This window comes from Temnothorax longispinosus, chromosome 4 (genome assembly GCF_030848805.1).
Source record: "Temnothorax longispinosus isolate EJ_2023e chromosome 4, Tlon_JGU_v1, whole genome shotgun sequence".
Taxonomy (NCBI): domain Eukaryota; kingdom Metazoa; phylum Arthropoda; class Insecta; order Hymenoptera; family Formicidae; genus Temnothorax; species Temnothorax longispinosus.
Window position 1 is genome coordinate 17,061,034 of NC_092361.1, and position 22,203 is coordinate 17,083,236.

A 22,203-nucleotide genomic window follows, 5' to 3' on the forward strand; every position below is an offset into this window, starting at 1 on the left:
GTATACCTCTAATAATGTTTAGCAACTCCTTCGCCTGCTTATGTTGCGTGTAGGAATCGATACTAGAATGTCGCGACTCTTTTATGGATAGTAGATAAATGTAATGAGAGACGTTACATGTATATCGTGAGACTTATATCAAGATATTGCCGAGGTTCACTTCTCATATATTATTGAAAAACCTATGAAAAATTTTTCCTTTTCTTCTTGACATGTTATAAATTTGTTCTCTATTTCGATGTAGCAATGGAAATGTTACATCTTCTATATAATCGAACGTGTACGTAGAAATAGTTTATCCAATTATCTTGAGGACATACTGCAATGTATTGAAGACAATTATTGCAATTTTGTTATTATAAAGATACAGATATTAAATATGCAAAAGTAAGTAGGAAATATCGATGGAAAATATTGTTACCATCGAGAAGTAACGTCATAAGTCTATAGACCTTCTACAGGGCCTTGTACCCTCGTGAAATTATGTTATTTTGTCTTACTTCTCGTATAATAGAGATTCTGTTAGGCTAAAGTTATCTTGAGAGCAATGAATATTGACCTAATATTTCCATTATTATACTCACAAAGTTATAACATGTTATATAGTCTTATATACAACCTCCAATTCTGCTGTATCTATTTTTCCGTTTACTTTCCTTTCCACACAATTAAATTAATATAATATCCTGATATAATGCATATTTTGAAATTGACGTATACAATTGTTACAATATCTGGATGTTTTCGGCCGCAATCGTGGACATCTTTATTTAAACGGACAGTTTACAATATCTACAGATTATATGTAATTATCATGTTGTACACGTTCACAATATTTCAAATTATGGACCTCGTCCTGTATGTCGACAATACTAACGACTTCACAAACAATCTGAATATGATGTTGACCGTATCAATTTCATGCTATAAAGTACTCATCATGTGTTTAAATTATGAGAATATTGTAGCGTTAATTAACTATCTTACCGAGGAGCCGTTTAAACCACTAGATTCGGATGAGATGAAAATTCGACGACGATATGATAAACTAATACGGTAAATATATATTTTAATTTAGTAATTTTCCCTTATTTAACATTGCTCTTTTGGAAATATTAATTTTATTTATAATATTTCTTATATACACACTTAAAATTACATTTAATTAAAATAAATATTTTAAATAAATGTAATTTTAATAAATTAAAAATTTTAATTGTTTTAAATTCAACTCATTTCACAAGTTACTTCTATTAAAAACTTTTAAAATAAAAATTTTTAAATTGTTTAATAATAAATTATGTTAGTTATGGTAGTACTAGTATCTTAATAATATTTTATTTGTTATAACAAATAGATATAAATTTTCTCAAGTATTTTATTTTATATAGTTTATGTGTGTTAGTAATCGGTATAACTCTTTAGTCACTTTCTAGGAACAATACATTAAGGTACACACTCTTAGTTACGGCAACGTGCATAATCGTCATTTCGTCTTCGGTATTCACTGACTTTAGACACAAAAGGCTAAAATATAGAGAATGGATACCATACGATTATTCATCTTACAAGATATTTTGCTTCACATATGCTCAACAACTTTTGAGCGCATGTTATAGCGGTATTGTAAACGTCGCAATAGATAGCCTTGTGTGCGGATTGTTTATGCACATATGTTGTCAAATTGAGATTTTGGAATATCGCCTGAGAAAAATTTTGAGCAATCAACTTACTGTTGCTTATTGCGTACGGCATCATAATCGAATTTTTAAGTTAGTTATCATTTTAGCGCCAAAAATTATATCTTATTCAGCATTGCTATCATATGTAATTTATTTAGCAAAGTTGTGCGATAGAAGTCATATATTTTCTCCGTTTTTATTTGACTGATATTTCTTTGATTATAAAGAAGTAGGTTAAAAATTCTATGCTATGTCCAAATGATTAAGTGCACTAAAATGTTTAAAATGTACTTACTTTTATTATCATTGTTTAAGTGTAATTGTCATTAAATAATTGTTAATTATACATATTATATCTTCTACCACATACTTTTATCGATTATTATAGATAAATCGTGTTTTTACGGCTTCATTAATATGTTAATTTGTTAATCTGATCTGTGCACATGTCTAGTCATTTTTTTAAATAATAAAAAATTCAGCTATCAATCATAACAACGTAAATATTATTAATTTTATGTACAAATATCACAGCATATAAAAACCAAAAATTCTGTTACAGATATGCGCAAGTAGTAAATATGAGATTTACAAAAATAGTCGGATTTCAGTTTATGGCAAGTACGATAGTAATTTGTTGCAATTTGTATCAACTGACCAAGTCGACTTTGAGCGCAAACCATGTACAATTAATTATGTATACAAGTTGCATGCTGATCCAAATATTTATATATTGCTGGTTTGGAAATAAAGTCAAATTAAAGGTATATGTATCTAATAAAACAAATTGTTAAAAGGTCATAAATAAAATATCTTACATTATATTATATCTTACATTATATTATATCTAACATTATATTATAGGGCCTTGAATTAACAGACAGTATTTTTCAAATGGAGTGGACAAATCTAGACAATAGCATTAAGAAAGGCCTCTTGCTAGTTATGAAACGTTCGATGATACCCATTGAAATTTCTACTGTGTATGTTCTAACCATAAATTTGGATTCTTTTGTGGCGGTTAGTATAAAAAATTTATCCTAATGTAACTAAAATAATCAACTAGAATAATTATTTCATAAATTTCTAATTTCTTTAATTATAATAATTCTATTCAAATAATAAAATTTGTTCTATAAAATAAATTAGAAATGTGTTTATACTGTTCATATATTTACACTTACCTACTTAGCTAATGTAAATTATTATTGATCAACTTACAAATATTTATAATATTATTTATAATACATGAATTTATAATAATTTGAAATATTTTTTAACATTTCAGTTGCTTAAGACATCATATTCTGTTTATAATTTACTAGTGCAAGTGTAATAATAAAAATTGTTATATTTTCATATGCGATAATGCATTACGCATTATGTTTTATGTCAGGAAAATATGCAATAATCTTGCAAGCAGATTGCATATGTGAAATACAATAACTTTATATATATATATATAGTATTATTTAAAAAATTAATTTTGTCTGCCAGTGATTAAACAGCAAGTATTGATTTATTCCTCAATTAACTAGCATAAATGTACAAAATAGCACTACGTTTCGGCTCTTATTTCGAGCCCTTTTCAAGTGCGGTCTGTGTCATCAAAATGACTTGTCATCAAATTAATAAACGTTCCTGCGTTCACGAGCATGTTCCTGCGTGGCCATAACTGGCAGGTGTTTAGTAATTACAAGCGCACAGCAGATTCTCGGACGCGACATGTTAACTGTATGCGAGCACTTTCGAGACTCAAAAGGGCTCGAAATAAGAGCCAAAACGTAATGCTATTTTGTACATTTATGCCAGTTAATCGAGGAATAAATCAATACTTGCAATATTATTTAAATTATATATAATATATTATTTAATGTATAAATAATTGACAAGTTAAAATTGGTACCTACTTTAAAAAAATTCATAGTTTATTATAAGAAAGTATAGAAAATAATAACTTATAGTAGAAATAATAATGTAATATTTTTCCCAAATATTATTTGTATATTACTATTATCTATTTTAAAGTTCGAAATCCTACAGAAATGATTATGGAAGAACAAATTACTGCGATTATCATTTCCACCCAATCCAAACATTATTTGATGTGATGTGTGTCACGCATCGAAAACGAATAAATTCAAGATACCTCGCTTTCCGCGTTTATAAAAAATGCATAGGTATGCTGCTCAATATAGACGCACCGAGAATAACATAGAGAATCCTGGGGGGCTGAGGAAAACTGAAGTCGCGGACAGTGACAATAATGAATAAAATATTTTGTAATGGATGAGTACCATGTATCAAGATTTCATACATCAGAACTCTTGTCTACGCACACTTATATTGCAATATATAAATATAGGATTGAAATTCTCGGGGAAAATTTCAATTCGCTGAAAATATCAGTCCACGTTTGCTATAATAACAATGTTACTTATTCGAGGGGAAAATAACAAATGTCGCGTCGCACGAGCTATAGACGCTGTAAAGTCTTTCTCCTCAGCTGACTTGCGATTGATGTATAACAATATCATCACGCAACGTATATCAAAACGAAGTACACGAAGAGCATCTTAAAACATTACAACATATTAAATTATATAGTTGGTTATGTTGTTGTACATATTGTTAATGCAATTGTAAAAATTTCTTATAGGAAAGAAGTTACTGAGAAAAAATATTTTATTATTTAAAGAACATGAAAACGTTGAAATTTACACTCGTCATTCTCGCAATCGCTGGATGCTGGCGACCGTTCTCGTGGACGTCGCTGATCAAACACACATTATATAACGCGTATACATTATTAATAATTAGCCTAATGTACAGCTTTACATTCACGCAGTTTATGGATGCTGTACTAAATGTCGACAATCCGGACGATTTTACTAACATCTTATACACGATGGTGACCATGTTCGCTGCGTGCTATAAAATACTTAATCTATGGGTGAACCACGAGAGATTCGTGGAATTAATTCACAATCTTACGGAAGGAACGTTTAAACCAGTAGTATCTGTCGAAATCGAAATTCGACGTAAATTCGACAAGATGATACAGTAAGTATGAAATTATATATTTATTTAGAGTAAATTCCGGTGAGATGGCCTTAGAGGAGAGATGGCCTATTCGATACTAGACGTCAAGCTAGATTGAGAGAACACGGGTGGGTCATCTCTCCTCTATGACTATCTCACCCGATTTATCCTGTGTTATCTGATTTGTAAGAATTGTCAATAATAGTAAAGTCTTGCAGATATACATATACATTAGAATATTAATTCTATAAATACGGAATATTTTTAGAAATAAATCATTCGAGCATATTTTCCCAAAGATTTTTTTTCATATATTTCGTTCTTATACTAACAATAAGAGAACTCTATAAATATCATATACAGTGTACGTTCAAGTTATTTGTATTTTATGTATTATTTTATGTATATTTCTTATAAATTTTACATATAGAAAATACTATTTTTCTACAAAAAGAAATTTTTGTCTTGCAAGATAAGAACAAAATTACTTTCCTTATTTTTTATAGGAATTACGCAATGTGTTATGCTATCTTGATTATGGTCACTTGCGCAGGCCACGTTTTGCTATCGTTACTAACAAATTTTAGAAAAAGGCAGTTATCATTTAGAGGATGGGTACCGTTTGATTACTCGTCGTTTGTGATATTTTGTTTCACGTACGCTCATCAATACATAGGCGTGATATCTGGGTCCTTTGTTAACGTTGCTTGTGACAGTCTCATTGTTGGCCTGCTACTGCACCTATGCTGTCAGATTACGATCTTACAGTATCGTCTGAAAGGTGTCATAAATGGCCAGAATACTCTGAGCGACTGTGTACGCCAACATCATCACATAATCGAGTTAGTCTTGTGAAAATCTTGTTAGATTTATAATTTTAGAATGTTTAATAATTAATTCTAAATATTTGGCAATATATTTTAAAGCTCTCTTATTTACATAAAATATATTTTAAAATTTATTATTTTATAATATTATTCTGTTTATACTATTTTTGCTCTTATATGTCGTATTTGAATCAATGATATTATCTCTTTATTTTTTATTTTTACTTTTAAGATATTAAATGACATGTAACAATTATTTTTGTCTTTCAATTTTTCCAATACAATTAATTGTAATGCTTACTATAAAACAATTTTGGTTTACAGATATGCATACGCGACTAACGCAAGATTCACGAGAATAATTGCAATTCAATTCGTAGCGAGTACATTCGTAGTGTGCTCGAATTTGTACCAACTAAGTAGAACTACATTAAATACATATTTCGTTGGGATATTTGCATATACGTTTTGCGTACTTGTACAAATTTTCATTTACTGTTGGTTTGGAAATAAACTTAAACTAATGGTGTGCATGTTTATAATACCCCAAATTATATTATGCGAATAATATGTACATATATATATGTATGTTTAAATTTCATATATGTACATATCTATGTATACAATATGACAATTATATTATTGCATGTCTCTTTTATGAGTTCTTTTATGGGTTCTTTTATGAGAACCTGATGATAGTAATACATTTAGCATATTAACGTTTATGAATTTACAGAGCCTACAATTGGTCGATAATATATTCGAAATAGAATGGATAGCGTTGGATAATAAAACTAAAAAAAGCCTTTTGATAATTATGAATCGCGCGATGAGGCCTATTGAGTTTATCAGTGCACACATTCTTAACATGAACCTAGACTCTTTTGTAGCGGTCAGTATAAAACATAGTATGCTATAAAATTAACTTCTCTAATAAATAAAATTTCTATCTTTTATCTTTTGGACGAATTTTTAGTAATAAGTTTTTCAAAAAAAATATTGGGCACTATTAACATACATTTTATATGTAACATCTATCATAGTTAATAATTATAAAATATGGTACTAAATATAAATTTTAACACTATGGATTATCCCCCTAAGTAATTTTAAAAGAGATTGAATATATTAATAATTACTGCAGGTGCTCAAAACGTCGTATTCTGCTTATAATTTGCTAGCACAAATAAAAGAATAACGGTATGAAGACAAGTATTACGGCAAGTAAAATATATATTGCTAATATTAATCGTTAATGCGTAATTTGTTAAGTCCTTTAATAATAACACCAATATTAGAATACGATAATTATTAATCAATATTATTAATAAATATTGTTGAATATAAAAAGGTGCAAGAAATTGTTGCATTAAGATAAGACTAAAAATATTCTAGCACTTGTTAAGAACTGATCTTTTTTAATGTTTTCTTTATTTCATATAAGAATATATTTAAAAATATAATAGATTGTAAATTATTTATTTTTAAATCACGTTTTCTTACAATAATAAAAAATAATAAAAAATTTTATACACAGGACGATACTGGAAGAATCGTAAAAAATTACATGCATACTTCTATTCGAAATGGAAAAGACTTAATTACATCATTGCAAATATGAAAAATGTGTCATGGAAATTTAAATATTATTAAGATTATTAATTTTAGCCTATATCTGACTATAGCCTTATGACTATACATACCCCGTATGATACTCTTTTTTCTTGATTTCGTTGCGCGAATAGAAATCAATACTGGGTGATACGCCAGACGCGAACGATAATAAATAAAATACTTTGTGTAACGAAAAGAAACATATTTCCAGATATTACAAAGATTACTCGTATCTCATATCATATCTATTGATAAATATTTGAAGAGTTAATTCTCCGTCTCCTACTTTATTACAATTTTGTCCTCTCACTCAAGATGTAAAAATGAAAATAATGTCTTCTGCAATAAAAATTGCACACAGAAGTATTTCTATCAACTATACCTCGCGTAAATATTACATTACAGACAATGACTGCAAGTTTGATATTAGGTATACTCTCGGCAGACACTATTACTCTATTACAAGTATACGAGGGTAAAGACATCGAATTTATAGAAGAAAAGAGAAAATATTGTTGACGATAACATTGTTTCGAAGAATTATGTGTCACAGTCTATAGACGTTTCTCAGTGCACTTTCTTAAAATTATATTATCTCATCTTACACTTTTTACGAAATAGTGATTTTGTCAGACTACAGTTATTTTGAGAATTAAAATTGCTGTAAAAAATTCTATAATTATTCTATCAGTATCAAAGTTGATAAAACACGTTGTATAAACAGATAAAGATAAACGTATCTTTCTTTTAATCAAACAAGACTTTATAATGCGCATACTGAAACTGACGTGTACAATTTTTATGATCGCTGGATGCTTTCGACCGCAATCGTGGACGTCTTTGTTTAAACGGACAATTTACAATGTCTACAGATTGTATGTAATTAGCATGTTATACGCTTTCACATTGTCGCAAGTAATAGATGTTGTGATGAATACCGATAATCCTAACGACTTCACCGACAATTTGAATAAGTCGTTGACCGTGTCGGTTTCGTGTTATAAAATTTTTATCGCGTGGTTAAGTTACAAAAACATTGCTGCATTAATTAATTATCTCACCGAAGAGCCATTTAAACCGTTGGATTTGGGTGAAATGAAAATACGAAAGCAATACGATAAAATAATACGGTAAATATGTTTTTAAATTAAAAATTATTTTCAAACTTTTTTATTTAACATCAGTCTATTTAAATTTTTTTTCATTGTGTATTAAGCACGCAATATCTTAAATATATGTAAAATTATAACTAAATTCTAATATTTATTTTTATTTAAAATAATATATAATTTGATATGTTAAAAATGTTAGAGACATATATATTTATATTTTATTTAATTTTTAATAATAATTGTTTAATAATAAATTATGTTTCTCAATTATTATATATTAAAATAAAGCCTAATTAGCAGTATTGTCGCAGACACTTAGCACTACTGTCACAGATTATTCATGATAAAGAATAAATATAAAATCGTTTTCTCAAGCACTTCGTATCGAAACTTATGTGCATTAGAAATATCACACATAACAATTAACATGTTTGGTCGCTTTCTAGGAACAATACGTTACGCTACACAATCTTGATTGTGACGTCATGGACGTCCCTAATTTTGACTTCATTGCTCACTGACTTTAGACACAGAAAATTGACATATAGAGGATGGATACCATACGATTATTCATCTTACGCGACGTTTTGTTTTACGTACGCTGTGCAAGTATTAAGCACGTTTCACTGTATTGTTGTGAATGTTGCTTGCGATACTCTCTTATGTGGGTTCTTGATGCACATATGTTGTCAGATCGAGATCTTGGAATATCGCCTAAGAAAATTCTTGTGCAATCAATTTAGTTTGGGCTACTGCATACGCCATCATAATCGAATTTTTGAGTTAGTTATCATATTAACAGTGGAATATTAAGTATTATTTAGCATTACTTTCACCAATATTTTATTGATGTTTTAATCAGTTATAATCTATTGGACACACGTTTCAATATTTTTTAATGTATAAACATAATTTAAAAAATTCATGTATTAGTTATTACAATTAAAATTCTATTAGCTCACTATACATGAATATCATGCTGTTCTAAAAACAAGAATTTGATTGCAGATTTGCGCGGATGGTGAATACAAGATTTACGCAAATAATCGGATTGCAGTTTATGGCTAGTACAATGGTAACGTGTTTCAATTTGTATCAACTGACTAAGTCCGCTCTGGGAACAAACCATGTTCTGACAATTATATACACAATATGCATGCTAACGCAAATATTTATTTATTGTTGGTTTGGAAACAGAGTCAAATTAAAGGTACATCTCTTTAATTAAACAGGTTGAAAAAACGTATCCCCCCCCCATAAACAATATATTACATATATATTTTTTGTAGAGTTTACAATTAACAAACAGCATTTTTCAAATGGAATGGCCAATTGTGGAAAATAGTGTTAAAAAAAGCATTTTAATAATTATGAAGCGTGCAATGACACCTATTGAAATTTCTACCATATATATTCTGAACATAAATTTGGATTCCTTTGTAGTGGTTAGTGTAAAAATTTATCTGAATGCGTTAATCTAAAGAAAGTTAAAATAATCAAAATGTCGAATAAAATTCTAATGATTGTTTTTTCTATTGCACACATACATATAAACACGAACACATATACACACACACATTTAATTTAAATAATAAAAATTATCCTTATAAATATATCTATTAAAATTACATATATAAATCTATTACTATTAGCTAATTTATAAATATGAACATTTTTATAAAAATATTTTTATATCTAACTAATATAATAGACTTAAATGTCTTTATCATTTCAGTTGCTTAAAACATCATACTCTGTGTATAATGTATTGCTACAAGTACCAGAATAGTAAAAATAAGAAAAGGATAAATAAGAAGCTCATTTTATTAGCATATAGTTATAAAAAAATTGCAATAGAATAATTGTTATCTATAATATAAATATTAATATAAATATATGTTTGTTAATTGTAGTTATAAGAAATATATGAATATATGTATTTCTTACCGTTTTTTTATTTCAAATATGTTTTTATGTACCAAGGGACACATGTAAAATACAAAGCTTGAGTTCAATATTAGTATCCGACTGATTACACAAATCATGAAAAGAATCATATTGTATGGTTAAAGAAGAAGAACCGGAATTGCATCGTTGCATATATATAAAATATAGCATTACATAAATTTAGGTATTATTAAATTAAAGTGTTTCGACTGTTTGACTGTATTTTCTTATAAATGTATACCTCTAATAATGTTTAGCAACTCCTTCGCCTGCTTATGTTGCGTGTAGGAATCGATACTAGAATGTCGCGACTCTTATATGGATAGTAGATAAATGTAATGAGAGACGTTACATGTATATCGTAAGACTTATATCAAGATATTGCCGAGGTTCACATCTCATATATTATTGAAAAACCTTTGAAAAATTTTTCCTTTTCTTCTTGACATGTTATAATTTTGTTCTCTATTTCGATGTAGCAATGGAAATATTACATCTTCTATATAATCAAACGTGTATGTAGAAATAGTTTATCCAATTATCTTGAGGACATACTGCAATGTATTGAAGACATATATTGCAATTTTGTTATTATAAAGATACAGATATTAAATATGCAAAAGTAAGTAGGAAATATCGATGGAAAATATTGTTACCATCGAGAAGTAACGTCATAAGTCTATAGACCTTCTACAGAGCCTTGTACCCTCGTGAAATTATGTTATTTTGTCTTACTTCTCGCATAATAGAGATTCTGTTAGGCTAAAGTTATCTTGAGAGCAATGAATATTGACCTAATATTTCCATTATTATATACTCACAAAGTTATAACACGTTATATAGTCTTATACAACCCAATTCTGCTGTATCTATTTTTCCGTTTACTTTTCTTTCCACACAATTAAATTAATATAATATCCTGACATAATGCATATTTTGAAATTGACGTATACAATTGTTACGATATCTGGATGTTTTCGGCCGCAATCGTGGACATCTTTATTTAAACGGACAGTTTACAATATCTACAGATTATATGTAATTATCATGTTGTACACGTTCACAATATTTCAAATTATGGACCTCGTCCTGTATGTCGACAATACTAACGACTTCACAAACAATCTGAATATGATGTTGACCGTATCAATTTCATGCTATAAAGTACTCATCATGTGTTTAAATTATGAGAATATTGTAGCGTTAATTAACTATCTTACCGAGGAGCCGTTCAAACCACTAGATTCGGATGAGATGAAAATTCGACGACGATATGATAAACTAATACGGTAAATATATATTTTAATTTAGTAATTTTCGATCCCTTATTTAACATTGCTCTTTTGGAAATATTAATTTTATTTATAATATTTCATATATACACACTTAAAATTACATTTAATTAAAATAAATATTTTAAATAAATATAATTTTAATAAATTAAAAATTTTAATTGTTTTAAATTCAACTCATTTCACAAGTTACTTCTATTAAAAACTTTTAAAATAAAAATTTTTAAATTGTTTAATAATAAATTATGTTAGTTATGGTAGTACTAGTATCTAATAATATTTTATTTGTTATAACAAATAGATATAAATTTTCTCAAGTATTTTATTTTATATAGTTTATGTGTGTTAGTAATCGGTATAACTCTTTAGTCACTTTCTAGGAACAATACATTAAGGTACACACTCTTAGTTACGGCAACATGCATAATCGTCATTTCGTCTTCGGTATTCACTGACTTTAGACACAAAAGGCTAAAATATAGAGAATGGATACCATACAATTATTCATCTTACAAGATATTTTGCTTCACATATGCTCAACAACTTTTAAGCGCATGTTATAGCGGTATTGTAAGCGTCGCAATAGATAGCCTTGTGTGCGGATTGTTTATGCACATATGTTGTCAAATTGAGATTTTGGAATATCGTCTGAGAAAAATTTTAAGCAATCAACTTACTGTTGCTTATTGCGTACGGCATCATAATCGAATTTTTGAGTTAGTTATCATTTTAGCGCCCAAAAATTATACCTTATTCAGCATTGCTATCATATGTAATTTATTTAGCAAAGTTGTGCGATAGAAGTCATATATTTTCTCCGTTTTTATTTGATTGATATTTCTTTGATTATAAAGAAGTAGGTTCAAAATTCTATGCTATATGTCCAAATGATTAAGTGCCCTAAAATGTTTAAAATGTACTTACTTTTACTATTATTGTTTAAGTGTAATTGTCATTATATAAATAATTGTTAATTATACATATACTTCTACCACTTACTTACTTTTATCGCCTTATTTATGGATATATTTGCTATACTATTTTATTAAAGCATTAATTTTTTCAATCAGTTCTCATTTTTATCTTAACTTTTTTCATAATTAATTTTAGCATTAAAATCATAATAAGTAAGTTAACTTATTATTCATAAACTTTATTTGCTCTATACATATATAAGTTTACGATTCTCTAAACGCAAAATCTCAATTGCAGGTTTTCGCAGTTAGTGAATATAAATTTTACAAAAATAATCGGATTTCAATTTATGGCGAGTGTTATGATAACATGCACAAATTTGTATCAATTGACTAAGTCAACTTTCAACGCAGACCATTTTTCATTAATTACATTCACAGGCGCAATGCTAACGCAGATATTTATTTATTGTTGGTTTGGAAACAAAGTCAAATTGAAGGTATATCTGATAGAACAAAGCTTAGAAGTGATAAATATAATATTTTACGTATTATTTCGCAGAGTCTCCAATTAACAGATAGCATTTTTCAAATGGAGTGGCCAAAAATGAACAATAATGTTAAGAAGAGCTTGTTGATAATTATGAAACGTGCAATGACACCCATTGAAATTTCTTCTTTATATATCTTGACTATGAATTTGGATTCCTTTGTATCGGTAAGTATATAAATATTTATCCCAATGTACCTATAAAATTTTATTATAATTTAAATAATCAAAATACTTCACAAAGCTTTATTTCTGCTTCACAGTTACATTTAATTATCTAATAAATCTTCTATAATACCTTTGTAAATTTGATTATGCACATAGATTATATAATATTGCTCGCCTATTTATTATATAAATATTATCGTGATTCTAATAATGTTTAGTGTTTTTTTATAATTTCAGTTGCTTAAAACATCATATTCTGTTTATAACTTATTAATACAGGTACAAGAATAATAGAAAGTAAATGATAAATAAAACAAAACAAGTTAAGTTAATTATAGTAATTATAAAAAATTGTAATAAGATGATTGTTATTAGTAATAAATCTAATGTTTATTTTATTTATTAGCTATAGTTGTATAAAATATATGTATGTACATGTATACGACATTGTTTTTTATACTTTAAAAGTATTTTTATACATACTACCAAAGGAACATATCTATAAATGTTATATATTTTAATTTAATACTGTCAAAGTCTCTCTCTACTTTAATGTACATATAAGTTTTATGTTTACAATGGATCAAAAAAGTATTTACACACCAAGTTTTCGTTATCTTTATTCGAAGGAATAATACATAAGTAGAACTGTATCCATAAGTAATTTATTACATACAGTATATGTAATAAGTTACTTATGGACACAATTTGTACTTATGTATTATTCCTTCGAATAAAGTTATTGTAAGAAAACTGGATGTGCAAATACTGTTTTGATCCACTGTATATGTTATAATTGAATATAAAATACATGATACCTCGTATAAGGCGTTGACATATGCCATTGACTTTTTTCCAATATCCATATGCAGAGTGATTAGAAGAATTATAAAATAAATCATGTTGTATAGTTAAAGAAAGAAAACTGAAATTGCACATTCAGAAAAGAACTTGACGTTAATAAATGAAATATCAGAAGATCTTTTTTCCATATGCTTGACTGTTTTAAGCTTTATAAACGCATACCTCTAATGTCTCTTTATCTTTCTGTATTGCATGTGTGAGAATCAAGATTGAACGACTTCTAAGCAAAGGCAATATCAAATAAAATATTTTGTCTTCGATGCATCGAGATATGATATGTATCGAGGTATTATTGTATACATTATTTTTACCTCATACTTTATTAATGTATCTTTAAAGAATTTACTCTCTTTTCTTTGTTATATTAGAATTTTGCCCTTCTTTCTGTAAGTATAATATATGAAAATAGTTGATCTCTTATATGAGAGAGAAAAGTTGCATGTGAAAATAATTTGTCTTGCTATTTTGCGTAAATATCGCTTTGAAGAGAATTGTTGCAAATTTGGTATCATGAACATACGGTTATTAATTATGTAAGAAGAGAGAGGACCTATTGTCAACGTTTATTATCAGAGAATCGCGACACAAGTCTATAGACATTCCCAAGTACACTCTCTTGAAATAACATTTTTGTCTTTACTTCACGTGCAATAAAGAACCTGTCAAGTTAAAACTATCTTAAAAATAATAAATGTGGTTTAAATATTTTCAAAATTTCTAAAACAGTATCGAAGCTTGTAACATACGTTACATAAGCAAATATATTTGTATTTTTTTAAATTTAAACAAGACAAAAATGCATATTTTAAAGTTTACATTTTTAATCGTTACGTTTGTTGGGTGCTTTCGACCGCTAACTTGGACATCGCAATTTAGACGTGCTATTTACAATCTCTACAGAATATTTATAATTACCATTTTATATACTTTTGCTTTTTTACAATTTATGGATATTTTGCTGAACGTCGACAATCCCGACGACTTTACTAATATTTTATACATGGCTTTAAATGTGTCCGTTTCTGGTTTCAAATTACTGATAATGTGGCTAAATTATGAGAATGTTACAACATTAATTACTGCACTTAACGAGGAACCATTTAAACCATTGGATCCAGCCGAGTTGGGAATTCGTCAAAAATTTGATACATTAATACGGTAAATATATATTATATAAATTATATATATTTAACTTTTATTTAACTATGATTTCTTTTGGGACATAAATTTCTAGGTCTAATACATTACGCTATTCGATTTTGATTGCGACATCATGGACGTTCATGAGTTTGATGTCGTTGCTCACTGATTTTAGACACAGAAAGTTAACGTATAGAGAATGGGTGCCATACGATTATTCATCTTACATGGTGTTTTGCGTTACGTATGCTCACCAAATTCTGAGCACGTTTTATTGTGCTAGTGTGAACGTCGCCTGCGATACTCTCATATGTGGATTCTTAATGCACGTATATTGTCAAATAGAGATCTTGGAACATCGCTTAAAGAAGATCTTAAGTGATCAAAGTATCTTGGACTACTGCATACGCCATCATAACAGTATATTTGAGTTAGTCATCCTAATAATAATTTTATATATTTTTTTATATATTTAGTTAACTAAAAAAACGTTACATATAAAATTCACGATTTCTATGATGTACTTAATTACAATTATCCTGTAAAACGAAACAACAGTATACATTAAAATTCTTTAATTTCTATTATTGTAAAAAAAAAATCTAAAATTTTGATTTAAGATAACTAAATAATATAATTTGTTATTATCTTTCCTTTTATATCTAAACGACTCATTTATATTTATTTTTTATGTTATGTTGTTAACACGTTCCAATCAGCATCATTAAATTCTTTTAAACCACAATAATTATTATAATATATAGCTGTTTTTTAAATAATAGGTCATGCTTTTGGATCAATATGCAACATACATATCCGCATATCATAAAATTAAAAATTTGATTTCAGATTTGCGTGTTCGATAAATGCAAAATTTTCACAAATAATCGGATTACAGTTTATAATAAGCACATTGATAATATGCTCTAATTTGTATCAATTGAGCCAATCGTCGTTAAACACAGACAGTATTGGATTAATTGGATTTACGTGCTGCATGTTAACAGAAATATTTATTTATTGTTGGTTTGGTCACAAAATTAAATCAAAGGTATGTCTAATTGAGATATATCCAGTCTTTTTTTCATCTCATAATTCGTGTCGCATTACTGTTATATTCATTATTCATAACAATCATATTAAATCACACATTATAGTTTCGCCTAAATAAAAATATTATAAAATGATAACATGTTGTACATAGAAATATTTAAAAAGTATTTTATTATTAAAACTCTTAAATAAGAAAAATATTATTTTGCATATTAATTTGCAGAGCGTTCAATTATCGGACAGTATTTTCCAAATAAAATGGCCAATGTTGAATAACAGCGTCAAAAGAGATCTCCTAATAATTATGAAACGCGCGATTGTGCCTATCGAATTTACTACTGCACATATTATTAGTTTGAATTTGGACTCTTTCGTGGCGGTTAGTATAATAAATTTTGTATTGTGTAATATCCATCTATGAATTTTTACTATGTTTTATTATTTTAGCTACTTAAAACATCGTACTCCGCTTATAATTTATTGGTACGAGTACAAGAAAAGTAAGACAAATGTATAATGTGTTCTGTTTTACAATATAGTTGCATGTATCTGTAATCAAAATGCAATAAAAATAAATTACATTAACAGCAGATTTAGTAAGTATCTATTGTGATTTTTTATATCCACATAATGTTTATTCATTAATAATAAATCTTTATCAATATTATTTTAAATATAATAAAATGTAGTGAAAAATATTAATAATGAAGTATATAATAATTTATTAGTAAGAGTATTAATATTTATAAAAAGAGATATTATTTGCATATAATATCTCAATATTTATTTATAAGTAATAATTATAAAAGAAAAGAAAAATTTGATCTTTATTATACTTTCGCAATTATCTTTAAAACAGACTTTCTCGAATCCCGTAAAGACTTTCTCCTAAATGATTTCTTATCAAACATAAAATAATATCTTTTAAAATATAAAAAAATTTTATAAATTAAATGTAAGTTACATATCAAAATATTTTATATTTTAAAATATATTACCATGGTACTATTGTAATAAAAAATTGTAATAATATTTAACACTTTTAGGGCCGGTTGTTCCAATCTGTTTAACTATTAGTTAGCTTACCGACCAACAGGTTGAAACAACCGGCCCTTAGTATTGTAGCGCAGTACAGTGTGATTTTTTGACATCATAGAAGAATTATTTTTAATAAAACTTTGGTCATCTATTCCTTGACATATAATAAAAACATTGATAAAACATTATCTCAAAAATTATTATTATGCGGTAAATATTTAAATATTTATAATATTGAAAACTATATTGTAAATTACAATTACTATATAAAACTTACATAAGTGTTAATAATCTGTAAAAGTAATTGAAGTGCCTTCCACACCTTCTTTATATGTAATCAAAAGTATTAAAAATTATATTCCGAAGAATGCACGATATCACAATATCATATACATATATATATATATATCTATGTATATATATATATATATATATATATATATATATAATATATTATAGATAGTGTAACAGAAAATGTGACAGTAACACAGCTTGTAACCAAATCTATGGATAGTATTAACGTTTCATACAGGTGAGCTATGGTAACTAATATTTGAAGAATTTATTTTCTCGTACTTTTTCATTGTACGTTACTATAAAACAATATTGTGCAATGCTGTCTATATATGGTTATAAATAAAATATTCTATAATAGACGTACAACAAAGGAAAAACTGTACCAGGTATCTCGGAAACAGAGTTCACGGTTACTGCCCTATAATATATTTGATGACAATTTGAATTTATTTTTCTATGTACCTGACTATATACCGGACTTCTTCTTTTATCCCGCAACTGTCTCCATGAAAATAATACATTACGTAATTTCGTAGTAAAGGTATTATTTCGGACGAATATCACTTCTCAATTCATGAGATATTATTTCACAAGAGAAGGGGGATTGTTGCGTGGGGAAGTCTGTTATTATGATAATAATAGAGATATTTTATACGAAGAGGGAAGTCGAACGAAATGTCGTTATTGAATTGAGAGAGACTATAGACATTCTGAGATTGTTGTTCTTTTGAACATCATTTGATTCGTCACACAACGTGTGCAGCAAATAATCGATTAAAATTTTTAAGTATTCATCGGTTTGTCCAAATAAGTCGCTCAAAATTTTCGTAAGTTTAATATATTAAAAAATTGAAAATTTCAGATAAGTATTACAATAATACTGTTGTATGATACAGTGCTTTAATACTTTTTATTCGTAACTTTTATTGTTATTACTAAATTTTTATATTTGTATATGATTATTAATATACATGAAGGCAACTAGTTAGCAATTATTTACAAAAATAAACAATCAAATATTTCGTAATGTGATATTGTACATATTATTCATGCACATGTAACACATAGTTGGAAATCTCGATCTATTATAATTATCGCTCTATAATCAGTATTATCATAATAATCGACACTTGTAGTAAATAAGTATATAACATTAATCAAAACAGTGATTGATGTTGGGCAAGTGGATGTTGAGAAGTGATGTTCGGAAGAAAAGCGAAATGCCTGTCTTGAAATTTACGCTCACGGTTTTAGCGGTCGCAGGATGCTGGCGACCAACGTCGTGGACGTCGCTGTTTAGATACATAATGTATAACGCTTACACAGCGTCAATAATTATAATTTTATACACATTTGCAATGACCCAAATTATGGAGCTATTAAATGCTGATGACCCTGACGCAATTGGCGACGCCTTATTCAACGCTCTGATTTCGTTTCTGGCGGGCTACAAAGCAATTATTATACGGATAAATCACGATGATATTGCAATGCTAATTGATAATCTCGTCGAAAAGCCATTCAAACCGATAGATTTGAACGAAAACATGATTCGAGAAAAGTTTGACAAGAGAATAACGTAAGTTACCTTTAGTAATGTAAATTATCATTTATATTATCGACAAATCGCTCATTTGCTATATAACAACGACATAACTAAAAAAGTGTCATGTTTTAATTGTTTGCAAAAAGAACGGGTCTTTGAATAAAAAGCTAATATACTTTTGTCCCTCTAGTTATTACAAAATCGCCGTTAAAAATGATATTACAAAATTTTAATAATTCAAAATATTTAAACTTATTTTCTGAAAAATTTTTGCTTCTTGAGCGAAATATGCTATTTGAATTAAATTACATATTTTATATATGTTATTGATTTTATAGGAATAATACATTATGTTATTTAACCCTCGTTATGGTAACGGCCTTCTACATGATTTTTCTGTCACTATTGACGGATTTCAAGAATGGAGTTTTATTGTACAAAGCTTGGTTACCGTTCGACTGCTCAATATCTGTGCTATTTTCTTTCGTATACATTCATCAGATATTAACTCTAATATTTATTGGCCTTCTCCATTCCACGTGTGACAATTTAATATGCGGATTATTGTTGCACATTTGCTGCCAGATTGAGATTTTAGAGTACCGTTTATCAAACATCACGAATGGTCCAGGAAATCTGCGCGATTGCGTAAATCACCACATATACATATTTCAGTAAGTTTTTTTTTAATCCTAGAATACTACATGTTTCTTTAAAATAAATATGATCTTATTGAAATTTCACTAATAACAGTCGTAAAATTTTCAATTTTTTAATAATTTTCTTTTTTCATAATTTAGATTCTTTAATTAAAAGTGTTAAAGTTAAAGTTTACTTGTAAAATTTAAATTAAGTGGCAAATTAATACTCCACATATTTTTCGCAATTTCTTTTTATTCTTCTCAGAGAAAGATATGCATTTTAAAAATATGTAAAATGAACAAATATGGAAAGAAGAACTTATTGTTGCATGTTACACTCTATTATTTTTATACTGGTGCATAGATCTATTCATATTTTCTTTTTCAAGATTTGCAAAAACACTTTACTGTACTTGTTAGATAACGAATAATATATTCATTTCTATTCACCATATTTGTATATTAGAAATATTGTATTAGAAACAAATAATTTTATAAATTATAAAAACTATTATATTATCTTTGATGTAAGAATAGTGCTGAATGTGATTGCCATCTCAGACAAATTTTCTTTAAGAATTATATAAAAGCTATTATATAAAGATATTTATTGAACAATAAAAGTATAAGATATTTTTCATGTTTGGATGTTAAAGTTGCCAATGTAAATTCATCAATTGAACATCTTAGAAAAAATTGGTAGATAAATTGAAGATGGTTTTTGTAATTTTAGATACGCGTATATGCTGAACGATAGATTTTCCAAGATAATTCCTAGTGAGTTCGCAATGATCACGGTGGTAATGTGCTATAACTTAATTCATATGGCTTTTAAATCGTCCAATACCGTTTCTTATATACAGGACGTTATGGTTGTGGCATCCACTATGGCTCCGATTTTTTATTATTGTTGGTTCGGCAATGAAATCAAGCTGAAGGTAGTTCTAGTAACTGGTTTTAATTTCACAGTTATTAATCAGTTTATCTGAAAGAAAGTTGCAACATCAACGTCTATCGCTGCAAAAAGAAGAAAACGTATACACGCACAGTATACATACACACATTGTATAAGGGAGATAAGATATGTGACCTTTTATTATAATTTTATCTGCAGAGCCTCCAATTATCAGACAGTATTTATAACTTGGAATGGACGTTATTTAGCAACAATATAAAGAAAGGTCTTTTAATGATCATGAATCGTGCTACGATTCCAATCGAGTTTACCAGCGCAGATATTATCCCGGTGAATCTTGACTCTTTCCTAAGGGTTTGTATGAGAAATTTATTTTTTCCATGTGATAAATGTACAGTTCATTCAATAAGATTTATCAGTATAATTCTATGATTGTTTAGGTACTTAAGACGTCATATTCGCTTTTTAATGTATTAATACATTCGCAGAAACACTAACGTAGCACAAGATTAATAATTGCTATTTATAATAAAGTACTCCGTAGAATTCTTATGGAAAATGGTTTTTGACAGTAAAAATTAGCAGTGACTTTGCTATTTTATATTTTATGTAATGCTAATGAAAATTTAACATTGTCACAATCTCCGAAAAAATCACATAAATTATAAAATAGCGAAGTTACAGCCAATCTTGTCAAAAGTGCCATTTTCCATAAGAATTGTGCGCAGTCCTTTATATCGTGTTTATATTATCAACACAGCAAGAGTGATAGTAATAAATTAATTAATAACAAATTTTCAACAAAAAATATTACAAAATTGTCAAGGTATGTTAAGTACCTTATTAATAAATAATAATTAAATTAGTTTAGAAACGCGCGTAAGATCAAATAAGCCGATTATAAGTAAATTACAGAAAATGATTATTTACAATAAAGATATATAAATATAATTATTGCAAACGTTCTTGTGTCCGTGTGTATGTGTGTATGTGTGTGTGCGATAATTCATTTTCATCTTCTCTCTCATAAATAATTGATCAATTTATAGCTTAATATCTATTTAATATTTATCCATTAATAATATATACATTATTACAAATATCATGTAATTAATCCTTCAACACCCAATGTCTCTGAAATAGGCATTACATAGCATTTTTAATGTTGTACGTACCTGATACTGTTTGAAGGAATATTATTTGATACTTTCACATAATATTATTTTTATCACTTTTTTCTTGACAAGAATGTTTTAGCAGGAATTGTTAACTCGAACAAATATGCAAATATGTAAATTATGCGTTTTTCATTAATTGCAATATTTATATGCAAAAGTTTGGTTTTTATAATGAGTGATATATATTGGGGCAAAATTGAATGGATCTGTGCTTAAAGATTAAAATAATATCTTCTCTTATATTCTTATTTATATGCGGCGTAGCGAATGCATAAATCGACATGTAACGAGGTGCTTCGTGATGTTTTAAGACTGATAAAAACAAAATAAATAAATACAATAATGATAGATATTATATTAAGTATATTATCTATGTATTATT

General features: G+C 27.6%; 5 protein-coding genes across 12 annotated transcripts; all 5 read left to right on the plus strand.

Moving 5' to 3' along the window:
• Positions 1–6: 6 nt before the first annotated feature.
• Positions 7–7,227, plus strand: LOC139812127 (uncharacterized). The gene is made up of 12 exons (XM_071776750.1): positions 7–1,056; positions 1,437–1,772; positions 2,245–2,446; positions 2,547–2,702; positions 2,971–3,014; positions 3,881–3,939; positions 4,358–4,745; positions 5,231–5,566; positions 5,876–6,077; positions 6,288–6,443; positions 6,696–6,771; positions 7,089–7,227. Exons 1-11 carry the CDS (start codon positions 695–697, stop codon positions 6,747–6,749), a joined length of 2,295 nt encoding a protein of 764 aa, XP_071632851.1. The 5' UTR covers positions 7–694; the 3' UTR covers positions 6,750–6,771; positions 7,089–7,227.
• Positions 7,228–7,932: 705 nt separating this feature from the next.
• LOC139811326 (putative odorant receptor 85d) lies at positions 7,933–10,219 on the plus strand. Of its 4 annotated transcripts, none has more exons than XM_071775550.1 (5): positions 7,933–8,295; positions 8,724–9,059; positions 9,286–9,487; positions 9,567–9,722; positions 10,013–10,219. In XM_071775550.1, the coding sequence occupies exons 1-5, from the start codon at positions 7,934–7,936 to the stop codon at positions 10,064–10,066; spliced, it is 1,110 nt and encodes a 369-aa protein (XP_071631651.1). In that variant the 5' UTR covers position 7,933; the 3' UTR covers positions 10,067–10,219. The 4 variants fall into 4 exon arrangements, with proteins under 4 accessions (XP_071631651.1, XP_071631652.1, XP_071631653.1 ...); XM_071775551.1 differs by having other exon boundaries at positions 9,286–9,352; XM_071775552.1 differs by having other exon boundaries at positions 8,724–8,873.
• Positions 10,220–10,285: 66 nt separating this feature from the next.
• LOC139811328 (odorant receptor 46a-like) lies at positions 10,286–13,949 on the plus strand. 3 transcript variants are annotated; one of them, XM_071775558.1, is made up of 6 exons: positions 11,134–11,262; positions 11,426–11,513; positions 11,897–12,232; positions 12,729–12,930; positions 12,993–13,148; positions 13,386–13,947. In XM_071775558.1, the coding sequence occupies exons 2-6, from the start codon at positions 11,479–11,481 to the stop codon at positions 13,437–13,439; spliced, it is 783 nt and encodes a 260-aa protein (XP_071631659.1). In that variant the 5' UTR covers positions 11,134–11,262; positions 11,426–11,478; the 3' UTR covers positions 13,440–13,947. The 3 variants fall into 3 exon arrangements, with proteins under 3 accessions (XP_071631658.1, XP_071631657.1, XP_071631659.1); XM_071775557.1 differs by having other exon boundaries at positions 10,286–11,513; positions 11,897–11,911; positions 13,386–13,949; XM_071775556.1 differs by having other exon boundaries at positions 10,286–11,513; positions 13,386–13,945.
• A 333-nt stretch (positions 13,950–14,282) lies between these two features.
• On the plus strand, positions 14,283–16,797 carry LOC139811321 (odorant receptor 46a-like). Its single transcript, XM_071775540.1, has 5 exons — positions 14,283–15,170; positions 15,247–15,582; positions 16,002–16,203; positions 16,429–16,584; positions 16,653–16,797. Exons 1-5 carry the CDS (start codon positions 14,809–14,811, stop codon positions 16,707–16,709), a joined length of 1,113 nt encoding a protein of 370 aa, XP_071631641.1. The 5' UTR covers positions 14,283–14,808; the 3' UTR covers positions 16,710–16,797.
• A 912-nt stretch (positions 16,798–17,709) lies between these two features.
• On the plus strand, positions 17,710–21,594 carry LOC139811309 (odorant receptor 49b-like). Of its 3 annotated transcripts, none has more exons than XM_071775509.1 (6): positions 17,710–18,367; positions 18,707–19,119; positions 19,425–19,760; positions 20,461–20,665; positions 20,842–20,997; positions 21,084–21,594. In XM_071775509.1, the coding sequence occupies exons 2-6, from the start codon at positions 18,713–18,715 to the stop codon at positions 21,138–21,140; spliced, it is 1,161 nt and encodes a 386-aa protein (XP_071631610.1). In that variant the 5' UTR covers positions 17,710–18,367; positions 18,707–18,712; the 3' UTR covers positions 21,141–21,594. The 3 variants fall into 3 exon arrangements, with proteins under 3 accessions (XP_071631610.1, XP_071631612.1, XP_071631611.1); XM_071775511.1 differs by having other exon boundaries at positions 17,711–18,367; positions 18,795–19,119; XM_071775510.1 differs by lacking the exon at positions 17,710–18,367 and having other exon boundaries at positions 18,374–19,119.
• The last annotated feature ends 609 nt before the right edge of the window (positions 21,595–22,203 follow it).

Excerpts from the sequence above, each read along its gene's own strand:
- LOC139812127 (XM_071776750.1), top strand. The coding sequence starts at position 695 with ATGCATATTTTGAAATTGACGTATACAATTGTTACAATATCTGGATGT. Across the intron at positions 4,746-5,230 it reads AAATTCGACAAGATGATACA|GAATTACGCAATGTGTTATG; the intron begins GTAAGTATGAAA and ends TATTTTTTATAG. Across the intron at positions 6,444-6,695 it reads ACCTAGACTCTTTTGTAGCG|GTGCTCAAAACGTCGTATTC; the intron begins GTCAGTATAAAA and ends TAATTACTGCAG.
- LOC139811326 (XM_071775550.1), top strand. The coding sequence starts at position 7,934 with ATGCGCATACTGAAACTGACGTGTACAATTTTTATGATCGCTGGATGC. Across the intron at positions 8,296-8,723 it reads CAATACGATAAAATAATACG|GAACAATACGTTACGCTACA; the intron begins GTAAATATGTTT and ends GTCGCTTTCTAG. Across the intron at positions 9,488-9,566 it reads GAAACAGAGTCAAATTAAAG|AGTTTACAATTAACAAACAG; the intron begins GTACATCTCTTT and ends TATTTTTTGTAG.
- LOC139811328 (XM_071775556.1), top strand. The coding sequence starts at position 11,152 with ATGCATATTTTGAAATTGACGTATACAATTGTTACGATATCTGGATGT. Across the intron at positions 11,514-11,896 it reads CGATATGATAAACTAATACG|GAACAATACATTAAGGTACA; the intron begins GTAAATATATAT and ends GTCACTTTCTAG. Across the intron at positions 13,149-13,385 it reads ATTTGGATTCCTTTGTATCG|TTGCTTAAAACATCATATTC; the intron begins GTAAGTATATAA and ends TTATAATTTCAG.
- LOC139811321 (XM_071775540.1), top strand. The coding sequence starts at position 14,809 with ATGCATATTTTAAAGTTTACATTTTTAATCGTTACGTTTGTTGGGTGC. Across the intron at positions 16,204-16,428 it reads GTCACAAAATTAAATCAAAG|AGCGTTCAATTATCGGACAG; the intron begins GTATGTCTAATT and ends ATTAATTTGCAG. Across the intron at positions 16,585-16,652 it reads ATTTGGACTCTTTCGTGGCG|CTACTTAAAACATCGTACTC; the intron begins GTTAGTATAATA and ends TTATTATTTTAG.
- LOC139811309 (XM_071775509.1), top strand. The coding sequence starts at position 18,713 with ATGTTGGGCAAGTGGATGTTGAGAAGTGATGTTCGGAAGAAAAGCGAA. Across the intron at positions 19,761-20,460 it reads CACCACATATACATATTTCA|ATACGCGTATATGCTGAACG; the intron begins GTAAGTTTTTTT and ends TTGTAATTTTAG. Across the intron at positions 20,998-21,083 it reads ATCTTGACTCTTTCCTAAGG|GTACTTAAGACGTCATATTC; the intron begins GTTTGTATGAGA and ends ATGATTGTTTAG.